This window comes from Cryptotermes secundus, unplaced genomic scaffold (assembly GCF_002891405.2).
Source record: "Cryptotermes secundus unplaced genomic scaffold, Csec_1.0 scaffold1443, whole genome shotgun sequence".
Taxonomy (NCBI): domain Eukaryota; kingdom Metazoa; phylum Arthropoda; class Insecta; order Blattodea; family Kalotermitidae; genus Cryptotermes; species Cryptotermes secundus.
This window is the reverse complement of record NW_019729232.1, coordinates 358,790-383,745: the sequence shown is the minus strand read 5'-3', so window position 1 is coordinate 383,745 and position 24,956 is coordinate 358,790. Positions and strand designations below refer to the sequence as shown.

The 24,956-nt window shown below is 40.5% G+C and overlaps 1 protein-coding gene and 1 long non-coding RNA gene across 2 annotated transcripts; one reads left to right on the top strand and one right to left on the bottom strand.

Annotated features, from left to right (window-relative positions):
* Positions 1–4,203: 4,203 nt before the first annotated feature.
* LOC111865597 (E3 SUMO-protein ligase NSE2) lies at positions 4,204–21,837 on the bottom strand. The gene is made up of 6 exons (XM_023853767.2): positions 21,761–21,837; positions 21,515–21,686; positions 17,042–17,226; positions 12,715–12,817; positions 10,336–10,501; positions 4,204–5,407 (listed from the first exon to the last, which is right to left on the bottom strand). Exons 2-6 carry the CDS (start codon positions 21,609–21,611, stop codon positions 5,287–5,289), a joined length of 672 nt encoding a protein of 223 aa, XP_023709535.1. The 5' UTR covers positions 21,612–21,686; positions 21,761–21,837; the 3' UTR covers positions 4,204–5,286.
* A 17-nt stretch (positions 21,838–21,854) lies between these two features.
* Positions 21,855–24,324, top strand: LOC111865598. The gene is made up of 2 exons (XR_002842996.2): positions 21,855–21,968; positions 23,889–24,324. It is a non-coding gene; the product is annotated as an uncharacterized LOC111865598 (long non-coding RNA).
* The last annotated feature ends 632 nt before the right edge of the window (positions 24,325–24,956 follow it).

Here is a 24,956-nt window from a genome sequence, read left to right as displayed (position 1 = left end):
AAGGAAGACCAGCGATTCGCTCGATTGAATGGGGAGGTGCATGCAATCAAACAGGGAAGGGAGCTGCAAGACCAATTCCATGCCGAAACGCAGAAGGAGATCGATTCAATGAAGAAGATGCTAGAGGATCAGAACCAACTGCTGGTTCAGTTGCAGCAGAGAATGCGAGGGATATCTTCGATGTCTGTGCCTTCCAGCAGACAAGCATCAGTTGAGTGCTATTGATAAAAAGAAGTGTGTCCGTTTTGATCGGGTTTTCTTCTTAGTACTAAACGTAAAGTACGTGACGCAAGAACAATGTGCGTACATATTATCATTAGGGCAAGTGAGTGAAGGCAGTGGCGCCACGGCCAAACTAGTTGCGTGCTATAAGAACTAACAGAGTGCAGTTATTGTGGAGCCTTGTGGAGGTAATGCATTTGTTTTATATTATTAAAGAATTTTATTGTTTGTGCTTATGTTCTATATTGTAAAAATAGCGTTATTTGTATATTAAATAATCAATCAAAACATTGTGTTGTCTAGTCACAGGCCTTTCACATATGCCTAAAAGTGTCTATAGCGCTGTCTTACCTTTGGGCTTTCGAAATAAGACTCAGCAGTTGAGTGGTACTGATGAAAAGAAGTGTTCCCGCTGTGCTCGTGGTTTCTATGTAACGGTCAAATGGCAACTGGTGAGAAGAATAGTAGGGGAAGTGGGAGTAGAGTCCTAAAGATGGGTGTTGGCCACGCGAGAGGTATGGCAAATGAACTCCATAGGCATAGTCTAACCTGGATAAACATCAAAGAGATAACTACTACGATAATTCAACTGTGAGCTCACAAAAAGACGTGTTTATTGTGTTGGGAGGGGTTCGCGATGTATAGAAAAATGAAGGTGAGAATGGTCTCCGGCAAATGAATGACCGTGTAATTAGGCAGAATCACACAGATTTGGGTGTAATAAAAGTTCCCTATAACCATGACCTCAAGCAGAGATCCTATGTGAACAGTGCGGTAAAAAATATCAGTAGAAAGCTGATGAAATATAATTATCCTGGAGGTTTATATTCCAGTCTCTACAAATTACTTTTTTATGTATTCTGTCAACAAGTGTTTGTGGTTTGTCCAAAAAAATATGAACATCACTGTGAGGGTATCTGTAAATACAGTAATAACCATTACAACACTACAGTTTGTACTGCAGATATCTCAAAGTGTTGTTCACAGCCCAGATTATTAAGAAACGTGATTTCCCTATTATTTAACTATTTATTTACAAATATACAGGATCCTCTGCTTTTACAACCCTTCCTACAAAATTTACCACCCAGTTAAAAATTATTAATCTCAAACAAGTCTAGTTGGGCTTCTGCCAACCAATGTTCTGTAAAACACCAGGCATCTACACTTTGTAAACTAGTATTTAAGAGGAGTGATAATTCCATTCGATATCGTGTAAAATTCCAAATTTATGATTTCTTAAATTCAACTTTACTCTCGTTTCACATTTTTGGTTATTTATAATTTGTCTAGATCTGTCCATAAAAAATCTGAACTTTGTATTGATATTTTGCAGAGTCGTTTTGTCTGAAGCTCTGTTCGATTATCAAGCTTGAAATCATCTCTTCCACTTTCATTACTTACTGTATATTGTATATGCCTATTGTTTTAATGCCTTCCAAACATGGAACATTCTTCCTTCACCTGTGATGTTTCACAATTGTCTGAATGGATCCAGTAAATTTTTCTCCTTTCCATTTAATCCCAACTGAAGTGTTTTTCACATTTGCGATATTTTTGCACCATAACTTCTTTACCTCTCCCATTTAAATGCAAGGCATTATTTGTATATAATTCCAGACAGTTTTCCACTTCAAGAAAATGAAGATTTTCAAAACCCTTATATTATACCACGCTTATTTTATTGTAAGCTTAAAAGAAGGTAAAGCTATCCCTGGAACAGGCCACGAAGGCCCATAGGATCGTGAGACATCGAAGCTCCCACATTCTCCAGTCGGCTCATAGATTGCAGTGAGGTGGTCAGCCTTATTCGGGCCAACCTTTAACCCCAAGAAGATTCCTGTTACTCATTTCTGTTAGAGGATGAGCCAGACCCAGGGCCACAGTGCAGCTGGAAGGATTAGGTCAATTGAAAAATCCAATGACCTCATCAGGAATTGAACCCACGACCTTCCATGTTAATCATGCACACCAATTGTGAGTTTCGATCTGAAACAGTTATGATGGGACTTAAATGATGTGCAGCCATTGTTAAATGTCAAGCAGCATTTGAGCTTCTCACATTCACATTTTAAGCTTCATGTTAAGGTGACGCAAGGTTTCACGGGATTCCTTTTAAGCTTAAGGGATCTTCTTATATGCCAGTATATGTGGTACAGTTTAGGATATTACAACAGCAATGAAGAGCTGGGTAGCTCAGTTGGTATACTGCCTAGCCTGTGGCATGGAAGACCACACCTTCCATGTTAAGTTCGCTGCGGAAGCACTGTTCAGACAAGCACACTCGCACACCTGTATCTTTGGCAGAAGTGAAGGTTTCAGGTTGTGAATGATTTAATGAGAAACTATGCAGAACTAAGAATTTTATTCTTATAAAAAGTAAAAATAAAGTTATTCCTGCGCTTAATTAATTAAGCACTATCAAATGAGGGAGTGGGGGCATAGCCCCACCATTCTTGACCTCAGCACTAGAGAGACACTAGTGGTCAACTTCACGACCCCTCTTGTTTTACCTCCAGAGAAAGAGCCCCCCGTGCTCATCGGAGAGGCTGGGTGAGCCCCACAGTCAGTCTGCATATTGTGGAGAAGAGAACAAACTTGCCTCTGTCAGGATTCAAACCCTGGCTGTCCAGCCCAAAGCATGTCACTATACCAAATGAGCTATCCTGACTATTAGCATATGATAGCTTATATGTAGGTGAGAAGATAATATTAAAATGGGTTTTAGAGAAATAGGATGGGGTGGAATGGACTTCATTCATCTGGCTCAGGATATGTTTCAGTCAAGGGCTACTGTGCACATGGTAATGAACCTTTGGGTCCTATAAAATGGTGGGAAATTCTTGAATGGCTAAGCAACTGTCGGCTTCACAGTTAGTTAGCTAAGATAAGCTGTATGCTTTGAGGTTCTCACAGTGGTGGTTAGGAATAATTCTATCTTCTAGACACAATTCCACAGACCACAAAACAGACACATGTAAAGAGACAGGTAAGCCTAAGATTCACTATGCATGATTCATGTTTTGGACACATCCACCACCTTCAGTATCCCTGATCACTAGGTTCCATAATCTGGGTCTGGTTCAAAAATCCAGTGTGAGTGAAGAAACATTCCTACTTTCAAGGGCCCAACAGACCCTCGTTTGCATCACTCCCTTACCCTTGATGACAGAAACATAAAGTTTCCAAAATGTAGTGACTGAAGAAACTCAACATCATGGGCAATGTCCAGAATCACATTTATTGTGAACAGGGACTCAAGACATATACTTACAGATGATCAAAGAACAAACATGTTAATATGTTTATGACAGTTACTGTATAAAAAACAGCATATCACAGATAAAATGTTACATTCAGTTTTCTGCCCACTTCCAACTTTCCTACATTCAGAGGAACCTTTGTTCAGTACAAAATCTTATGGACCTTAGTAACTTTCACACTAAGCGGCCTCTGTAGTCTAGGGGTAACGTTCCCACCTCATGACTCAAGATATGCGGGTTCAAAAACCCAGTGGAGGTCGTGGAATTTTTAAGGGAGGAAAAATTCAGGGAACAAGTCCTCCAGGAGGGACTTTAAGCCGTGTGTCCCGTTTCGTAGATTTACGGCACGTAAAAGAACCTCATGTCTCTAAGAGACCGCTGAGCTAAATTAGGCCCAACATTTCCCACCCAAAGTAGTTTCCAATGCCTCCGGTAGATGGGGAAGTATTAGGTACCACTGCCAGAGGAGGGATGACCTCTCTGACAGAAAGGGACTAAAGTATTAGATACCACTGCCAAGTAGAGGGTAGAAACCTTGCTGGCAGAAAGGGGCTAATAGCGAGCACCAGTACCGGTAGGGGATGGAGACTGTAGAAATTAAAAGGGGGACGTACAATAGACTATCAGTCGCGGTGCATGGGGAAACCCACCCCCTCACTACTGAATCACTGAACTTTCACACTAGGCAGCTCTTCATTTCATGGGTATTACAACTAAGTGAAATTGACACATAAAGTTTAATGTCAAATACATTTTCTTGTATGATGAAACAACTGATACACTTAAATCTGAGGATAAGAATATTGCAATGAAGTTTTCTTGGGCAATCAGCCAATGTACAATGAGTACACAACTTTTCATAGGCTGTCTCTGTTACCATCAAGGGTTGATGTGATGTGAATACCCTATTCATGCAAGCGTGCTACACCAGATGTCAGCATTCCATGTCTTTCGTTATGAATGGCCCTATGCAGATTTCATCATGTTTCACAATACTCTTCTCATGTTATTGTGGTCCTCCCATGTTGCATGAATTCCACCATCAGCACTGCTTCCCTGTCCCAGGAAACAGCTGCTATCAGCTTCTTGGTTTAAACTTTCTCAGTTTGTTTGCTGAATGTGTGTGCATCTACTGCTTTGTCCACTCTTTGGTTTCAACGTTCAAAGTGCTTCAACAATAAAGTGGAGTTGATGGAAGGTGACAAAAGGTGGCCGAGCTCACAGGCGACAGACTTATTTGGCACAGTCATACAAAAACTTATTCCCCAATACAAAACGTGCCTCAATTCTGGTGATGACTGTGTCGAGAAGTAGCTCAAGTAGGTATTTTCTCTACACAACAAATTTTCTTTTCCCATTGCCTGTTTTGTTAACAGCTCAGTGGAGGTTACCTTCCGAACAGCCCCCATATGTTGATTAAGCACTAATTAATCAGCAAGGGATAAGAAGTGTATTTGACTTTAAGCCAAAGGGAAGTATTCAAACTAAATGTCACTCAGAGGTCACTATGCGTACAGTGCACGAGTTCACACACAGCTCCACATCTGACACCAGATTGATGTGTTGTATTCTGTGGGGATATGGTACTGTATCATAACACCCACAATACAGTACCATATCCCCACACAATACAACATAAAATTTCTGGTGTCAGATGTGGGGTATTTGAATAAGGCATATAGAAAATCTGAAATGGTTCTCGAACCAAATATCTGACAACCCAATCTGAACAGACGTTATTTGTTTCATGCTGTTCTTATAACCCATTGCTTCAGCAGCAGCTGACAATAACTTCAATCAATTACTGAATCCTATCCGTCCCAGATGCCTTCAAGGCATGATCCAGCTGTAATTTCAGTTCGTGGTGCTCCTCCAGATCAGTGGCACGTATGGATTTCTGCACGCAGCCTGGAAGGGGGCATCTGGAACAATAATGTGCCATTTGCACGTCCAGATGAGAGCATCCAGCAACCAGATCACTGAGTGAATGACATTTCATTTCTGTTTCCTTGGCAACTACACCCAATGCAGCCACATTCTGGTTACAAATCAGAGACTTCAGGTTCAGTAACTGGACGAGGGGGGAGGAGCCAGGAAGTGCAGTCAATATAGCAATTCACTATGGGCTGGATGGCTGAGGGGCAGGAGTTAGAGCACATGTATATTCAAGATTTTTCTCCTCTGCACGTCATCTAGACCGGTTCTGCGGCTGACTCAGCCTCCTATCCAATAGGTACTTGAGGCTTTTTTCTCGGGGAAGGCCAGAAGGAAAGAGACCACTAGGAAGATCTAGATATAGATGGGAGGTTAATATTAAGATGAATCTCAGAGATAGGATGGGTGGCATGAACTGGATTGATCTGGCTTAGAATCGAGACCAGCAGTGGGCTCTTGTGAACATGGTAATAAACCTTTGGTTTCCATAAAATGCTGGGAAATTCTTGATGAGCTGCAAAAGTGACAGCGTCATGGAGTTAGTTATATGGGGGTAGGGGGGATTTCATTTACAAAACTGTCAGTAGCTAGATTATATAGCACTGAATGACAGGATGACAGATGATTAATGAATCAGAAAGGATTTGGAAGGAAGTGGTCATAACCTACCTGTGGTAATATCCTAGCAATTATCTGGAGGGACAGAGAGAAATCACAAAACATCTCTCAGGATGGCTGGTGTCCCAGCCAAAATTCAAAGAAAGCATCTCCCAAATACAGTATTACCACTAGACAAACCTGTTCAATATGACTATATCCTACTCCAGAACATCAGAGAAGAATTACTAAAGAATAAAATTAACACATGGCACACATATTCAGGAAAATCGGTTCTCATAAAAGTGTAGTTATGAAAATTGGCACAGAAGATGAAGACAAGCAGGATACTAAAACCCTGATATTCACACACTGACAGGTGACCCAGATACTTCTAAAATTTCACCGCCACACTGTCTGCCACATTAGTGCTGCCAACCATATAGCTTTATCTGGAGACACAAAACTGAAAACCTAACCTCAGAAGGTTTTCTGATGTGCTTTTTCAAAAACAAAACCAAAATATTCACTTTATGGACTTGTTGAAGCAAATGGTAAAGCTCAGCTTTGGATTTTATTTTCACAAATAAACTTCTGAAGTTGGCAGCGCTAATGTGGCAGAGAACACAGCAGTAACTTCCAAGTTACTTGGGTCACACACTAATATGTAAAATCCAAAACCTCTTAGAAAACATCACTTAGTCTTCTGTGTATAATGCAACAACATCAATATAGATTCAGATGACACTGATCCACATATAACTCACTAAAATGTTCAAAAATGTCATTAAAATACATATACATTCTGTGTTCATATGCTACATGTTACGGCCACACAGGACCATCTTCAGGCAACAGATTAGTAAGGAATCCACTGCACTGTGCACTTCGTCAAGGGTACTCCTAAGATACATCATTATTGTTATTAGTTTTGACGTTGTAGAATGTTTTTCTTCCTATATTTTGTGTTGTGACTGTTTCTCTGCAATGTATACTGTATGTTTATTAACATGATTCTGTCCATAATGTTTGGGTTACACTATCTCCGTGTACATAAATTTTGTATTTTTGTACTTACATGCCCCATTGAGTGTGACACTCTCTTGGTCGTGTGTATCATCTGGTGATTTGTGTTCCTTGTACTAATTTGGTGAGGTGGTTCTTGCTCAAATATCTTTCTATGCAGCATATGTACTGTTTACTTACTTACTTACTTACTTACTTACTTACTCATGGAGCTGAGGCCTTCTGGAGGAGCTGCCAATTCAGCAGCTACTCAAGAATTTCCCAGCATTTTATGGAACCTGAAGGTTCATTACCGTGTTCAAAAGAGCCCTCCACTGGTCCCTATCCTGAGCCAGATCTATCTAATCCATAACATCCCATCCTATCTCTCTAAGATCCATTATATTATTGTTCACACACCTATGCCTTGGGCTTCCCTGTGGTCTCTTTCCTTCTGGCTTTTCCACCAATATCCTATACACTTTCCTTGTCTCTTCTATTCGTGCTACATGACCTGCCCACCTGATCCTCCTTGACTTGATCATTATAAGTCAAGGAGGATGAGGTGGGCAGGTCATGTAGCACGAATGGCACATGTACTGCTACCTATCATAAAGTTCATGTACTGTTTGGAATAAAGGATTGTATGCTTCAATGTGTGTATCATTCATGTGTAAGATGCTCCTGCTCATTTTGTAAATGTGATACTTTTCTAAGGTGTTCAAGTGCTGCCTTTCCTTCCTGTCCTTATGATGTCCATAGTATCTGTTATTGCGTCATATGTATGTTCTGGGTTTAATATATGATTTGACTACCCAGAATTACTGCTCTTACTTCTCATGACATTAAAAAAACTTATGAAAAACAGAATAACAACAGAAGGCAGTACAATACACAACAGCAAACCATAATTTTCGTTGTTTAAATATGATGCAGTAAAATCAAGGTTCTGTTATTTGTGCTCAGCAGCACAGCCACACAAAGCCACAGTAGCATAACTGACTCTATGAAGGATAAGTTATGCGAGTTCAGTTGCCACTGTTTGTAATGGTCATTTCTGGTAACTGCTGGCTACAACACTTTCAGGTTCTAGCAGTGTAACAATTTCACCATCAATACAAATTTTGAAGTACAATAAACATATCTGCCGTTATCGCACCACACAAGCACTGTTCCTTATACAAGGGCGTTCAACCATGGAGGAAATCTGGCAGCAGTGCACAGCGGACACAACATTCCTCACAGATTGCTGCTGTAACTGCTGACAGCAGAATGAGTCATTAGCGCTGATAAACATGCGCCATCAGGTGGTCTGATCTTGTCACTGCAGTAAGTCACATTAATAGTCAGTCTACGTTATAGGTGTCGATAAGCAGTCGACGTTTATACTGAAACGAAGTTCACTACTGAACAGTGTGTNCTTTTGCAAGGAAAAAAACTTACAGAAAATGTATCCGTAAGTTTCATCATAAATATCCTGACTCACCAGTTCCCAAAAGTCGTGTGAATCCAAGCTTGTGAAAAAGTAGCGTGTTATTTCATTCTGAAGAGCTTCAGTGCTGTGAGGATTATTCTTGGACCCTTTTCCTTTCAGTTTTCCTCAAAGATAAAAATATCAAAGCTGAGATCTGGGAATCTGGGAGGCCACAGTCCTCTGCTGATTATTCTGTTTTCAAACACTTCCCGTATTGTGACCACGGTTGCATTAGCACTGTCTTGCTCAACATACCCATACTGTCTTCAGCAGTCAGCTGTTTGAAGAACGGACTCAGTATGTCATTAACGCAACGGTCAGAGTTCACGGTTTCATGGAAAAATAAGGGGCTAATGATTCACCGCGGACTTACAGTACACTACACCTCCACCTTTTCAGTATGTAATGGCACTTGCTGTATAGCGTGAGGATTTCCATCACTCCATATTCTTACATTTTGTGCACTGACATGACCACTAACGTGAAAGCATGCCTCATCAGTCAGGAACAGAAGCTGTGGATCCACGACTCCATCATGCACATTTTGCAGCAGCCAGTTGCAAAAACGAATTCTTGCTGCATAATATATTGTTAATTATGTTTATGATGTCTTTCCTTGGTATGTTTGTGTACATATTTTTGATATCTAAGGAACATATTCTTTTATCATTATTCAGTTCGATGGTTTTTAGGTCCATCATAAGGTGGCTGGAATTGTGCACTCTGTATGTATATGGTCAATTTAAGTAGCTTCATAGTGTTTTTGTCAACTGCTTTCCCAGTTCATATGCTGATGCATTCTTCCAGTTGATCATAGATATAATAGGTGTGTCTAGTATATGTAGTTTTATTGTAGCACGCAGGATTGTGGCCGTGGTGTTCATATTTGTGTATTTCCAGTCACATAAAAAGTAAAAAGTAAAGCTATCCCCGTACCAGGAAGTGAAGGACCATAGGGCTGTGAGATGTTGAGGATCCCACATTATCTAGACAATCGGCTCAAAGATGGCGGTAAGGTTGTCAGCCTTACACACCGGCCGCGCTTTACTCCCCAGGAAAATTATTTAATTCCTGGTACTCATTTCTGTCAGAGGCTGAGTCAACCCCAGGGCCACAGTGCGACCACAAGGATTATGTCAATTGAAAAAAATCCAATGACCTCATCAGGACTTGAACCAGTGACCTTCCAGCTTGTAACATAGTGCCTCAACCAACTACGCTACCGCGTGCCCCCCCCCCCATATTTCAATTCACATACTCTTAGAAAACAGTTCAAAGTTCTCCTTAATTTGGTAGTAAAAAGTAAGGCAGAAAGCTCTTGTCCCAGATGGGAATCAAACCTTGATTCCTCAATCCTCCAAAACCCACAGTCTAATCATAATCTTAACTTATGTGTATGTGTGTGAATGAAATTTATGTTCCTGCATACAGAAAATTTAACCTACATAAAATGGGCGTCCTGGAAAACGATAGACAGGAAACGTGAACATGATGAGGAATCCTTCTACCATATACTTTATCAGGGGCCAGTTTTGGCTAGGCACAGAACAGAGATGTCTGGTTCTGCATGATAAGAAGTGACTGATGTTGGGAGGGCCTTGATTAGAATGGGTCTGGCTCTAACTTTAGAGTCAGGACTCTTCAAAGGGCCCTAACAAGATCATGGACACCCACAGTGACCCAGCAGTGGTATGAGTACTTGGGGCATGTGAAACAGTTGTGCTCCCAAAGCCAAAGCAGAAAGTTTGCCTCATAACTTGCCACATACAGCTTCAAATAGATTCACTGTCACTGCTATACAAGATTCTTGCCATAAACAAACCCATGAGCGGTACTTACCTGATGTGGGGCCGCTTCTTCAGAAGACTCATGATGCTCCTCTTTTCAAAGGTGTGGCCACACTGCTTGATGCGGACAGGATCTGTCATCCTCTGCTTTGTTATTGGATCAACAGTTAATGTTTCAGCATCTACGAGTGTGAGTTCATCGTCACCGCTAACTTCAGCTGTAAAATACAACAAACAACATGATGCAGGGAAGCAATGAGACATAATGAATGCTACAGTCAGTCTAAAGGTGTGTACTGAACTGATACATACGAGGTGTATCGGAAAGTTCCCAGACTGTTATTGTTGTAACTGCCTCGGTGAAAGAAGATTGGAGGGAAGGCCAAGGTCACACTTCTGCAAGCCTACTGCATCAGTCTGCCACGTTACATTGTGCTGCAAGCATGCATTGTTTTTATACAAGTGCTTTCTCGACTTCATATTTCATTTTGTCTGTGATGGATGGCAAAATTGTGCAACATGTCTGCATCAAGTTTTGCACGAAGCTCAGTAAATCCACTACCGAATCCTTTGAAATGCTTTGTGAGGCTTTTGGAGGACATTCTTTAAGCCAGACAGTGGTTTTTGAATGGCATTCATGTTTCAAGGCTGCTCGAGTGGCAGTTGAAGATGACGAATGTTCACAGCGACCAAGCACCAGCAAAATGACAGAAAATATTGAAAAAATTCAAGAACTCCTTCATGAAGACCATTGCCGAACAATCCATGAGCCTGCACTCACCGTTGGGATCAGTTATGGAGTTTACCAGGAGATCTTAAGAGAAAATTTGAACATGCGCAGCAGTGCCAAAAAGTTTGTTCCCCGGATCTCGACAAATGATCAAAAGCAGCGGCACATAAACATGTATCTTGAGCTATGAGAGAAGGCTAACAAGGACCCAACTTTTACGAGTATTTCTAGGACAATAACCGTTGACAAAAGTTGAATTTACAATTATGATCCAAAAATAAAGCATCAATCATAACAGTGCAAAAGCACACAATCACCAAGAACAAAAAAAGGCGCAGCAGATCCAGAGTTCAACAAGGAGCATGCTCAATGCTTTTTCGACGTGAAGGTGATTGTTCACCATGAATTTGTTCCTCCTAACACTACAGTCAACTCTGACTTCTACTGTGACATTTTGAGACGCTCGAGAGAAAATGTGCTACGAAAAAAAACAGAACTTTGGCGCACCCACAACTGGCTCCTTCTTCATGATAATGCACTCACCCACACATCCCTGAAAACCACAGAGTTCGAGACTAACAACATGGTTATCGTGCCTCATTCTCCCCACTCACCGGATTTAGCTCCATGATTCCGCTTTGCTTTCCAAATTGAAAATGAAACTGAAGGGATGATGTTTTGAAACAGTGTCTGACATCCCAAGGGAGTGGCAAGCGGCACTCTCAGCAGCATTGAGGAAAATGACTTCCACTGTACTTTTGAAGCATGGAAAAAATGACTGGATTGCTGTATACGTTCCCAAGGAAACTATCTTGAAGGAGATGGCAGCCAAAATTGAGTAAGTTAAGTCAGCATTTATTTTATGACCTAGTCCAGGAACTTTCTGATAGCACCTCACATATCGGACACTCTCCAGTCTCGTTTCTGTGCAAAAAACAGGTTTCATAAGCTGGCTTTGCTTCTGTCATGAAGTAAAAGTATAAACCCCGCATTGTTGGGTCCATTAGACCTAAGTAAACTGTATCCCACCTTCTTTCCACACACTATCATATTCATGATTCATTAATCACGCCATCATTCGTCACTAGATATGCATATCCTGACATATGCATGACTTGTGTGCCCAGGAGTGGTCATGTAACTTAATTTCTTTTACTCTTTTGGTTACATAAATTAAATAAAACTAAAAAAATATGTCATAAACCTCATACTATTCATTAAGCCATTTACAAATCCTATTTTTGCTAAATGATGTTAATAATTTCATAATTTTCAAAACTTCTGTCTTCAGGAATATTATGCAATATAGTTTGTCAATGTGCTATGCAGTATTAGTATGTTAACACAAACTGTGAGAACCACAAATACTACAAATTTAATATTCTTTTGGATTTGAGGTTCTAACAGCAGTGTCTATGAAGTGTACTATTTTCTAGGAAATGAAACCATGTAGTCTGGTAGAAGTTAACCAACATTTTTGAGGAAGTCTGTGAACTTCTACTGAACTACATGGCGTCATATCCCACAAGACAGTAGTCTTAAAATAATTCCATTATATTTTAGTTTTCACTAAAAACAAATTGATATGATATTGTGTTAACCCAGAATCATGAAGCTGAAGTTGCAACATCTCAGGGGTTAACCAATAAGAAGTAACCAGGGAAGCAAGTAAACCACAGGAAGTAGAAATGTAACCCTTACCTTTCATCAGAAGTTCAGTGTTCTTTATAAAGTTGATGTACTTTTCATGTTTCTTTGGGTTGGGAGCACGAGAACTTCTCTTCTCCATCTCCTCATTGAAAAGCTGCAATCATAACAAGCAGCATGAGAGACAGTAACCAAAGCACAACAAAGAAGCATACAAGGTGTAGCAACAAATTCCAGAAATGAAAGCATGGAGCAGCAGTCCATCAGCCAGTGTATGTGTTGTTTGAGTGATCTTGCAAACTAACTGCTAGTTACTCAAGCCATTTAGTTCCAAGATGTTCCGTTTAGTTTTTATAACCTTTCTGTGATCAAGTGTACTGTTGCCATGTCACGTTCAGTATGGAGTCAATATAAAAGGAAAGAATTTGTGTTAAATTTTATTTCAAAGCAGAAACCCACAAAACATTGCGTGAAGCTTATGGTGATGATGCCTCGAGTCAAGCAACAATCTAAATGTTTTAAAAATGGAAAAACTTCAATGGATGATGATGAGTGGCCTGGCAGACCTTCAAACTCAAGATCCAAACCTCTGACTGTCCAAGAAGTTGCAGAAAAATCTGGAATAACCATTGGTTCAAGACTCTTTTGACTGATGATCTCCAAAATCTCCTAAAAAAAGCAAATGACAAAAATATTTTGAAACATGTCATTACCAGTGATGGGATGTGAGTTTATGATTACGATATTAAATCCAAACAATAATCCTCACACTGCAAGAGTCCTCGTTTCACCTCACCCCAAGATGGCACAATAGGTGTGCTCATGAGTTACAACAATGTTCTTTGCTCTTTTTCGATCATCGAGGCATTGTGCATTATGAGTTTGCTCCTCAAGGTCATACAATTAATCCAGATTTTTTTCTAGTGGTTCTGAGATGTTGGCGGGAAGCTGGCTCCTCCATCATGATAATGAACTTGCTCACAGAGCGAGCTCAATTAGACAATTCTTGGCGAAACATTCAATTCCTGCCCTTCCAGAACCCCCACTTTCACCTGACCTCTCCTCTCCCGACTTCTTTCTATTCTCTTAACCCAAATTACCCTTAAAGGAAGATTTCAGAGAGTGGAACGCATCATCACTAATGCACTGAATGACTTGAAGGTGGCACCACAAACATCCTTCAAACAATGCTTCCACAAATGGAAGAGGCAGGGGGAGAGGTGCATTGCTGCACAAGGGGATAATATTCAATAAGCTCTAAGTAGAGGGGCATATTATTTATAGACTATTTCGGAAACTTTCTGAACACACATGGTATCAACATAAGATTATGATACAAAACTCCTATTACATTACAGGTAATATTTATTACAATCCTGTCAACATAATACTATTCCCAGCATGTGCAGCTGCTCTTTAAGATGATCTGTTTTGGCACATGTGCCATCTTCAGGTCGTTTTTAATTGCAATTACTGTATCCTGTACTTAGTGTAAATTTCCACATAAGTCAGTTGGATTCACTGGTGTTTTATGTATTATATACACTATATTATATTGGATTGGAACTGTGACAGCACAGTCAGTAGTGCAACTGGCTACAGGCTGGACGACAAAGAGCTTGGAGTTGGATTCCCGGTAGTCATCCAGACTAGTTCTGGGGCCCACTCAGCCAACCCACTGGGGTCTCAAAAACGTGGATCTATACGATGGGAAGTCATATGTTTTAATTATCACCATGAGAAAATCATAATTCCAAAATATTGTTCCATGTAGGAGATAGCTTGTCGAACAGTCAAATTTTCCCATACCAAGTGAACAGACGAAGCCACTGGAAGGGGCAGAAGCAAAATGGCGAGGTCAGTTGAGTAAGTGGAGGCTGGTGCTGTGATACGGTTCCTGCATTTGAGAGGGAAGTCTGCCAGGGAGATCCACGACCAGATGACCGCTGTGTATTAAGAATGTGTACAATCATATGACACAGTGGTCAGGTCGACAAGGCGCTTTCATTGTGGACAGACAAACCTTGAAGATGAACCCTGAAGTGGAAGATCATCTCTCACTAGTGTAACATGTTGCGCAATGGAGAACCCCTCCCTACCCAGCACCAATACGCGACAATTGGTGTCAGAAGTGGGATCGGGTTCTCCGTTGGGAACCGGGAATTGTGGCACAGGTGGAAAGCTTTGATCCTATCCAATAGGCGCATTAACTCCATCCATCCATCAGTAATCTGTCAGACGACAGGTCCACAGTCTCTTCCAAAACAGTTCCTCCACTTAATGCGATCCTCTGTTTTTGGAAAGAGACTATCCAGGAAAAGTGATAATGTGGTAGTTTTTCCATTTGCTTTCCACATCGCAGTACAGCAGCCGTTCAAACCACTCTGGTCACGCCTGTTGCTATACGAACTTGAACCATCTCGAGCATCATTTGCTCTGTGCTTCAAGTCGCTGCTGATGACGCTGCTTCCGGCAGCTATTGTTCGTGCGGTCCGCATCATCCATGACTAGTTACACATGACAAAGGTCACTGCATGCTGGGTGGCACATTTGTTGACACCAGTTCAAAAACAGCAAAGGATGGATGTGGCAAAGAAACTTTTGCATTTCTGTCATGATGAAAAGGTGGAATTTTTCAACTGCCCGATCATGATGGATGAATGTTGGGTCTATCATTATGACCCTGAAACAAAGGAAATGAGCAAGCAGTGGAAACATGCAGACTCGACGCCACCGAAGAAGACAAAATCCCAGCCGTCATCAGGAAACGTGATGTTGAGCATGTTCTGGGATTGGCAGGGTGTCATCATGACCAACTACATGCAAAAGAACGTCACCATCAATGGTGAGTACTACCGGAACCTTCTAAGAAAATTACGGAAGGAAATCAGGAAAAAGCGGTGCAGAATGCTGGGAAAATGTAAGCGACTTCTTCATGACAATGCTGCTCATGCAATGACGACACTTGCTGCCAGTTTGGGATATGAAATTCTCCCCCATCCACCACATTCACCAGACCTGGCACTGAGTGACCTCTTCCTTTTTCCACGGCTAAAGAAGCCACTTCATGGTAAGCGATTCCAAGACGATGATGATGTCATGCCTGCAGTGGACTTCCTAAACAGTCGAAATGATACCTTCTATGATCAAGGTATCCAGCAGATAATGTGTGGCCTTGCAGGGGGCATATGTAGAGAAGGACTTCCTCTTCTTCTATGGCGCAACAGCCCGATGTCGGGCCTTGGCCTCCCTTATCAAGCCCCTCCATTCCTCTCTATCCTGCGCTGCTCTCTTCCAGTTCCTTACGCCCAGGACTAACTCATACAATTTCTTGCACTTGTGTCTCTGTTTCTTCTAGACGATAATTAAAATGTTATGACTTCCCCAAGTACATACACTTTCCCATACATCTTCATGACAGTGCTTAATTAGTTAAGCACAGGGACAATTTTACCTTTACCTTTTACTATAATGGTTTGGATTTTTATATTATCATTGTTTTGGACTGATAATTAGTTTTATTCGACGTTTATAACTCAAAACTACAAATGACTGTAACAGTCTCACTAATTTACACACTATAAATCACTACAGAACATACAAAGTCTTCTGTTTGTTTTTCTGTTGTCATTAGTCGTTACCAGGTAGCGGCTACCAACAACTAAGAGTCCTCACAACCAACCACGAACTGCCATTGCTCACTTGCACAATTGTTAATGACTGATTATGACCTCTTTCAATCTGCCATAGACTGCAGCTATCATTTTCATCCCAGTGTAACATCATAAATGTTCAACTTTTAGTTCAACAGATGTTGACCGATATTTTGGATCAGGACCAGTGTTTCCGATTAGCACTGCTAAGGCGCCCAACAGAATAGATTTCTTTAATTTTTCCAGTCACATGGTGAAAAACACAGACTCAGTTTCCAAAATATTTTGAACTGAACACACTGAAATGACTGTGAAGAAAGCAGTCTTCTGGGATTTGGCACCGTGTATATGTGGTGTTAACCGACGTTTCGGAGGAACGTATCGCCCCCATCTTCAGGGTTGAAGAAGTATAAGTAAATCTGCAAGCGACAACACCGTGAGACACGGTCAAGCAGACTCGCCTCACGGTGTTGTCGCTTGCAGATTTACTTATACTTCTTCAACCCTGAAGATGGGGGCGATACGTTCCTCCGAAACGTCGGTTAACACCACATATACACGGTGCCAAATCCCAGAAGACTGCTTTCTTCATAGTCACCGCCGTGAAAGCCTCAAATCTTACACTGAAATGACTGTTGATATCCAAAATATCAGTCAAAAAAACAGTTGTTTCATTTGAAGAAGAACCTTAGAACTGCAGAACGAATAGATGCGGTAGCATTACGCACCTCACGGACGTTTGGATTGTGTCCATCAGTTCCTTCGCTGTTTCCTGCTCCACTGCCACTGTTCTCCTCCAAAATCTTCTGAACGTTAAGAATGGAAGCTTTAGCTATCCCATGCTTGTTATCAAGGAAGCAGCATGTGCCCATAAGATCACTAAGTTTCTTCAGTTGTTCTTTTCTGTCTTCCCCTGCAGATGAAAATATGGACATACATTGTCATGGTACATACATACATACTTACTTACTTACTCAAGGATCTGAGCCCTTCTGGAGGAGCTGCCAATTCTGCAGCTACTCAAAAAATTCCCAGCATTTTATGGAACCTGAAGGTTCATTACCATGTTCAAAAGAGCCCTCAACTGGTCCTTCTCCTGAGCCAGATATATCCAATCCATAACATCCCATCCTATCTCTCTAAGATCCATTCTAATATTGTCCACCCATCTACGCCTTGGTCTTCCCTGTGGCCTTCTGGCCTTCCCACCAATATCCTATATGCATTCCTCGTCTCTCCAATTCATGCTACATGATGTGCCCGCCTCATCCTCCTTGACTTGAGCATTCTAATTATTCTTGGAGAAGAGTACAAGTTATGAAGCTCCTCATTATGCAGTTTTCTCCAACCTCCTGTCACTTCATCTCTCTTCAGTCCAAATATTCTCCTCAACACCCATTCTCAAACACCCTCAGTCTGTGTTCCTCCCTTAATGTTAGAGACCAAGTTTCACACCCATACAGAACCACAGGCAAAATTATAGTTTTATATATTCTAATTTTTATGTTTTTGGACAACAGATGAGAAGACAAAAGGTTCTGGCCTATCATGGTACATATCTGTAACAAAATAAGCTATCCCTATAACAGGTTGTGGAGGCCCATTGGGTTGTGGGACATCGAGGCTCCCACATTTTCCAGACGATTCCTGGTAATAATTTCTGTTAGACGCTGAGTCGACCCCAGGGCCATAGTGTGGCTGGAAGCGTTAGGTAAACTGAAAAATCCAATAACCTCATCAGGAATCGAACCTGCAATCTTTCAGCTTGTACCATGGTACCTCAATCAACTGCGCTACCACATGCAATCTGTAGTTTAACAATCAACAGTGCAAACATGACATATTCTTGTTGTACATGATACCAAAGGATTTGCAAGGGAATCTGTGGGTTGTCAGGAATTATTTAACATAGAGTCATATCCAGGCACAGTTCTGGTAACACAGACATTGGACATATACTTCCTCAAATATGACTGACAACGACTGCGTTACCTGCAAATTAAACTGATCACTGTCTGGCAGATTACTGTTCGTTACTGAATGCTGAACGACACAAATCTGTGACCAGTAAAGCCAGTCTTGACAAAACCGATTTTTCATGTTTGGGCCCCTAGTGTGTATGCAATTATTTTCCAGAAGATGGCACCTAAGCACTTTTTTTATGGTAATTGTCTCAATAAATTTCTGAAATGTAAAGAAACTTGTTCCAGCTGTTTTCAAGAAAATCACACTTTTGTGCTCATGAGCCCATCTCAGTGACCATTATTTTTGGATCTGGAATACTCGTACTCACAAGGCACTGGCCTGTCACAGATAAATTCTTAAACACAAAATATGAATGCAATCTGTTAAGCTCTTTAGATGCTAGTAAGGCACATATAAGGCCACGCCATAGCTCAAGCGGTTAGCCGCTGGCTTCCCACTGTGGCGGCTCGGGTTCGATCCTGGGTCTGGTCAAGTGGGATTTGTGGTGGACAAAGTGGGGCTGGGGCAGTTTTTCTCCGAGTACTTCGGTTTCCCTTGCTAATCTTCATTCCACAAACTGCTCCACAATCACCCTCACCTATCATCTGGGGCTGGTACAATAGGCCAGAAGTGGCCGCAGTACGAGGGACTTCGTCCCACCCCACTAGCAATAAAAAAAAGGGGGGGCACATATACATGATTAGACAATATAGTTCATGAACTCATTGTGGTAAAAGCGCTACATACCTCACTGCTGAATATCACTGTGGTTACCTTCAAAGTACTCTCCTTGGGAAGCTATGCACCTATGCCAGCACTGGTTTTGTGGAATAGCCTTCAGAGCTGCCGTCAGATTACTCCCAATGCCCTCAATGTTATCAAAATGCTTTCCTTTCAACATTCCCTTTATCTTCAGGAACAGAATAAAGTTATGGGGGCTAGATCCAGAGAATAGGGAGGGTGTTCCAGAACAGTTATTTGTTTACTAGCTAACAACTCCCTCACAGACAGTGATCTAATTCAAGCTCCAACATTCTCACGACGTCACACCAAAACATACTCAGACAATAACAGATGCCACTCGAAAAGAGACTGCCACAGATCAACTACAACACAGTTGTGAAACGCTGATATGGCAACATCATCAAACCATACTGAGGTTTCCGTCCACAGCTGCCACAGCAAGCACACGGTGGTGAGTTCGCAAACTTTATTGTCAGACCTCATATGCACACATAAATGCAGACAAGAGCATTTCAAAAACCACTTCTCCATATTCAAAAGGCGTCAACATGTGTAAAACTATCAACATCTCAGATACATTTTCTCTTTCATGATAACAGTACTTCCACATAAATACTACATACATCAGAAACCAAAATGTGCTTTTTGAAAATGTAGGCACAGCCGAAGAAATACCTTGCGGATTTCTTGTGACTGTACAGTAACAATTTATACCTTACTGCAGGTGTAGAGAGGCTGTTCAGCTATTTACCTTCCTGCTATCACTGTACAGCCTGACAGGGATCTGCAACAGTGTGCAGAACTGCAATTTTCATGGCTGTACAGGAACATTTTATAGCTTACTGTAGGTGTAGAGAGGTTGTAAAGGTATTTAGGTTCCTGCTGTCACTGTACAGTCTGATAGGGACCTGCAAGTGTGCAGAACTGCACTTTTCATGACTGTACAGGAACATTTTATACCTTACTGTAGGTGTAGAGGATATAAAGCTATTTAGGTTCCTGCTGTCACCATACAGACTGATACGGACCTGAAACAGTGTGCAGAACTGCACTTTTCGTGAGACTACCAGAACCTTTATAGCTTACTGTAGGTGTAGAAAGGCTGTAAAGCTATTTAGGTTCCTGCTGTCACCATACAGACTGATACGGACCTGAAACAGTGTGCAGAACTGCACTTTTCGTGAGACTACCAGAACCTTTATAGCTTACTGTAGGTGTAGAAAGGCTGTAAAGCTATTTAGGTTCCTGCTGTCACCATACAGCCTCATAGGGACCTGCAACAGTGTACAGACCTGCACTTTTCGTGACTGTACAAGAACATTTTATAGCTTACTGTAGGTGTAGAGAGGCTGTAAAGCTATTTATGTTCCTGCTGTCACCATACAGCCTGATAGGGACCTGCAACAATTTGCAGACATGCACTTTCTGCATTGGCAGAGAAGGGGGTCCTGTAATTTTATGCATTATTTTAGGAGCTGAAGTATCACAAAGTTCGAAAACTCCTGATGCATACGTACTTTTAAAGTCGACCAATGAAAATTAACTTGGAAACAGATTACATTTTACACTGAAAATGGATGCAGTATGATCCTCTGAAACACTGCTAACTGCCAAAAAACTGCTGTGTGTCATAACCCAGATGACCACACCATGAAAGTGGACCACAGCAAAAACCTCAAATATCACAAATATTAAGATGAACATCATCCCTTCTTTGAGAAATATTTGATGTTTATGATGTTTTGGGAGTTGGTTCTACTGCAATCTTCATGTGAGTGGTTGTCATTCTCCTAATAGATTTTTATTCATTCTCTTTATCAGCTTGCTACTAAGAAATCTGTCTCAAGCAGTAACATTTCTTATTTGTGCCAGGCTGGTATACCAGCTCTACTATGGAATGCTGTGGCTTTCCTTCAGTCCCTCCAGACAAATCCTGGGACAGTACCTCACAACAGGCCACAACCAGTCATTTCACATCCTTTCCAATTAATTATTCACTAACCAACCCACCATTTGTTGCTATATATTTTGAACTACTGACAGACTAATTCAATGAGCACAAGAAAATAAAAAGTCACTAGGGAAGGGCATCTGCACCAAAACAGTTTCCCTACTAGTCGGATATAATTTAAAAAATCACAGTAATTTTCAAAAAGCAATGATGAATGTGCAAAATAGACTTCCAGGGTTTCAACCTGGTAAGGTATGGATTTGGGCGATTTTGTAGGATTTGAAGTTCTGACATTGTAGGTTATGAAGAACTCTATAATCTGGGATAGAAGACCATGCAACTGAGTTTTTCTTGTCAGGATTGCTTATAATAGTTTATATTGGATTGAGGACGGGAACTGCATTGTCCACTTCCACCAATAAAACAAGGCAACTTTTCCTGCAAGATAAACTTCAAGATGGTCAAATTGTGGGTGAAATGGGTCAAACTATAACCAACAATATCACTATTGTATACAAGTACTCTGAAATGTGCAACTTACCGTCACAGAATTTTATTGCTAATTCCGAACATCTCTTGATGGATTCCATTGTCCACTTCATCTGTGTAGCCCTTCCCTCATCTGAATAACATGACATGACTCTAATCCTAACCTATACGATGAAAACTTTGTCATATATCTGAACAGTTCAGCCTCTTGCCAGATTGGTAACCTGAATATCCAGCTTATTACGTTTTCACAATATTTTAATCTCACTATATTATTTGTCGAAAAAAATCCACCAACATGCGAATTACTACCGCCACCACCTAAATACTTGCCAACCGTTGAAAACTCAATTACACTCAATTACGCTTAATGATTTTCGCGGGCAACACATCCACCGTGACGACCGTGACGTCATGAACGGTCATGAAAGCAATACTGCTGCCACAATATTGGAGGCAAGTTTATTGATACAAAATGGCTACCGCCAGTACTCTCCGCCCTGTCGGTAAGTAAGTATGCTATCATATAACTAGCCTTTGTGTACTGCCCCCTTCCAAAGAATCAATAGTTCACAAAAATAGCGATAATTTTGCAACCCTGACCTCTTGTACTGCAGAGATATTTACTCCATTGCCTTTTCTGAAGCAAGTTTAATATCACTTCACTCATATCCATGGGGAGGGGTATGAGTGAAGAGATATCAAACTCGGTTCTGAAACAAAAAACACACAATGGAGTAAGAACCTCTGCAGTGCAAGAAAGCAGGTTGCAACGTTATTTATCGGGAGAAAGTTTCTCACCAGTCCCTCTAAATTAGGAACACTTAATTTACATCAATTCAACACCCCCTAACTGAAATTAAATGGAAACTGACGATGGTGGATGACACACAGAATTACTGGGTTTTTGGACTTTTCCATTGTCTTGCCTGGAATTCTAGGTAATAGAGGACACAACGTTTCGGAAACTGGGTCTGTTTCCGTTTTCAGGCGAGAAATGAAGACACATACTCAGTTGGGCTCCTTAGAAAGAGCTAATCTCAATCACTGGGTCCAGTGAGAGCCTAAAAGTTGTTACGAGAAGATTAAAATGATGTATATTAAAAATATATGGTTGATGTGAACTGGATTCATCTGGGTTAGATTAAGTACCAGTGATGTGTTCTTGTGAACATGGTACTGAACCTTCAGGCTCCATAAATTACAGGGATTTCTTAACTACCTCAACAACTACTACTACTGTTCTGTTCCATAAGTACTGTCTCAGTGAAAATGATATAAGCATCCTTCATGAGAGAGGTAACGCTTTCAGGGTGTATTTGGGAGGCACTTCGGTTCAAACCTCAGCTGGAATACTGAATATCCAGACTGAGGTTTTTCACAGCTTCCTCAGACCCTCTAGATAAATGTTGGAACAGTACCTTAATTAGGCCATGACTGCTTTCTACCTAATCCTTTTTTAATCTGTCATCCATCAGTCTCCCTTTGATTTGACACTACAATCCTGATATTGACAGGGTTGCAAAATGATTCACAATCTAAAACTCATTCAATTTCCTGGCATGATCTGGGCCACTAAAAGCACCATTAATTAAACCAACAGTACATAATATAATAAGATGGTTTCAATTTATGCTGAGAATACAGGTATCCCTTGATTTATGAATGCAATTCATTGCATGAAAACTGTTAAGGTATAACTCGTAAACCGAAAATGTTATTCCCATTACTTTATATGTAAAAGTTGTAAACTTTATCGTGATTTCCTAAAAAATTCATCATTTTTAATGTACGTTTTATTAGTAAATAAGCATTAAAATAAGGATAGCATTACTTACGATATTTATTGTTGCAAATAAAACTGTATTACTTTATTCACATTTATTTTCTCACAGCTTATGCAGTGCAACATTGCAGCTTGTAGCCCAACTTACTCTCTCCATACTTACAGATTCTGAAGAAAGTGTGACAATGAAACACACTTCAGCATTTTACAAATAAAGTAATACACATCCTGACACGCAAGACTCATTTTATTGTTTACAGATACCATTATCATTATATTATTATTATTATTACTACTATTATCATCATTATTGTTACTACATCAAATAAGGCACAATCCAATTTCTTCTACTTCACTGAAATATACACTCATGGCCAGAAAAAACTTCATCCAAGACACAACAATCATTGGCATATCAACTTAACAGTACAATTATTGTGTTTCTGGAAATTACCCATAATCCTGTTTTTATTTAAAACACACAAAGTTTTGGAGACTTTAAGATCTTAATTAAATAATAATGGTTAAAACCGGCCACGATATGTTATGAGAAATCCTAATTATCTATTATGAAATGGAGTATAATCAAGAGTTCGGCGAATGAAATTTCAATCAATTTCTGATAATTACCATCTTCTAGGATGTGACACCAATTTGCCTCATGGAAAGCTATCAACACCTCCAATTTCAGAGAAGAGCCTAGAAATTATCTACACAGACTACACAGCATCTATGCCAGAAGACAGGAATCTTCAAATCCACTGCCATGAAGACCATATATTTCACAATTTCAGATAGGTTATTAATATTAAGTGTTTCTGAAATCTATTCAATAAAATAGCAGACAAGCTCTGTGTGGGAAGACAACTGAAAAATGTATCCCATTATGCAATTGGTTTTCTTTTCCATTGAACACCTTATCTTTTAGGGTCAGTTTTTCATAACTCTTTAAGAAAAGACAGCATGTCCTATTCCATCGCAATCGCCTCACAATTGTTGGCATCTTCACATGTTTCTGAACTGGAATGATGATATACAAATGTCGACTAAAAATTTTATTTCCTGCGACTACTACATAAAAAAAAGAAAACTTCGTGGCCTCTAGTCACAAATGAACCAAACGCACCAAGCGACTGCCACTTGTTGGCGAAGTTAGTGCCAGCACAGGTAAAAAATGAAACACTACAATTCCAAGATTACAGTCTTCTTTGGTTGTGATGCCATGAAGTCTGATAGCTAGCAACATTAGAGGGGAATCTACTGCCTCCAATGTCAGATTGTGTATTTCTACACTGAACTTGAAGGCAGAGGGTTCTTCAAAGATATGTGTAATGTAGCCATCAGACTGTACACTATCCCAGATAAGAGAAATACTAACATTCACTTCTCTGAGAACCTCATATCTTGTAAAATGTACAGTCAGTTAAGAACCATGTTTATGATACACATGGCTTAAGAATGATAAATTTGGTCTGCTATGGGAACAAGAGTGTGTCAGTTGGCAATGTACACAATTATGTCACCATTTAAAAGTTACTAGATTTTATTTCCAACATATTTCCAGTGTTCATATGATGGTACTTACACAGCACTTTTCTTGCATACAGCTGGCTACACAATGTATGACGTGCCCTGGTTTGAAGAGAATATGGATTTTAATAATTTTGGTTTGTTAGATCAGGTACGAAAGTCACCATTATCTACTATT

Bases quoted from the DNA above. Each gene is read 5' to 3' on its own strand.
- LOC111865597 (XM_023853767.2), bottom strand. From the start codon at position 21,611: ATGTCATGTTATTCAGATGAGGGAAGGGCTACACAGATGAAGTGGACA. The intron at 12,818-17,041 runs GTGCGTAATGCT...TTATGATTGCAG, and splicing joins ACAATCCAAACGTCCGTGAG to CTTTTCAATGAGGAGATGGA. The intron at 5,408-10,335 runs GTAAGTACCGCT...TTATTGTTCCAG, and splicing joins AAGAAGCGGCCCCACATCAG to ATGCCCCCTTCCAGGCTGCG.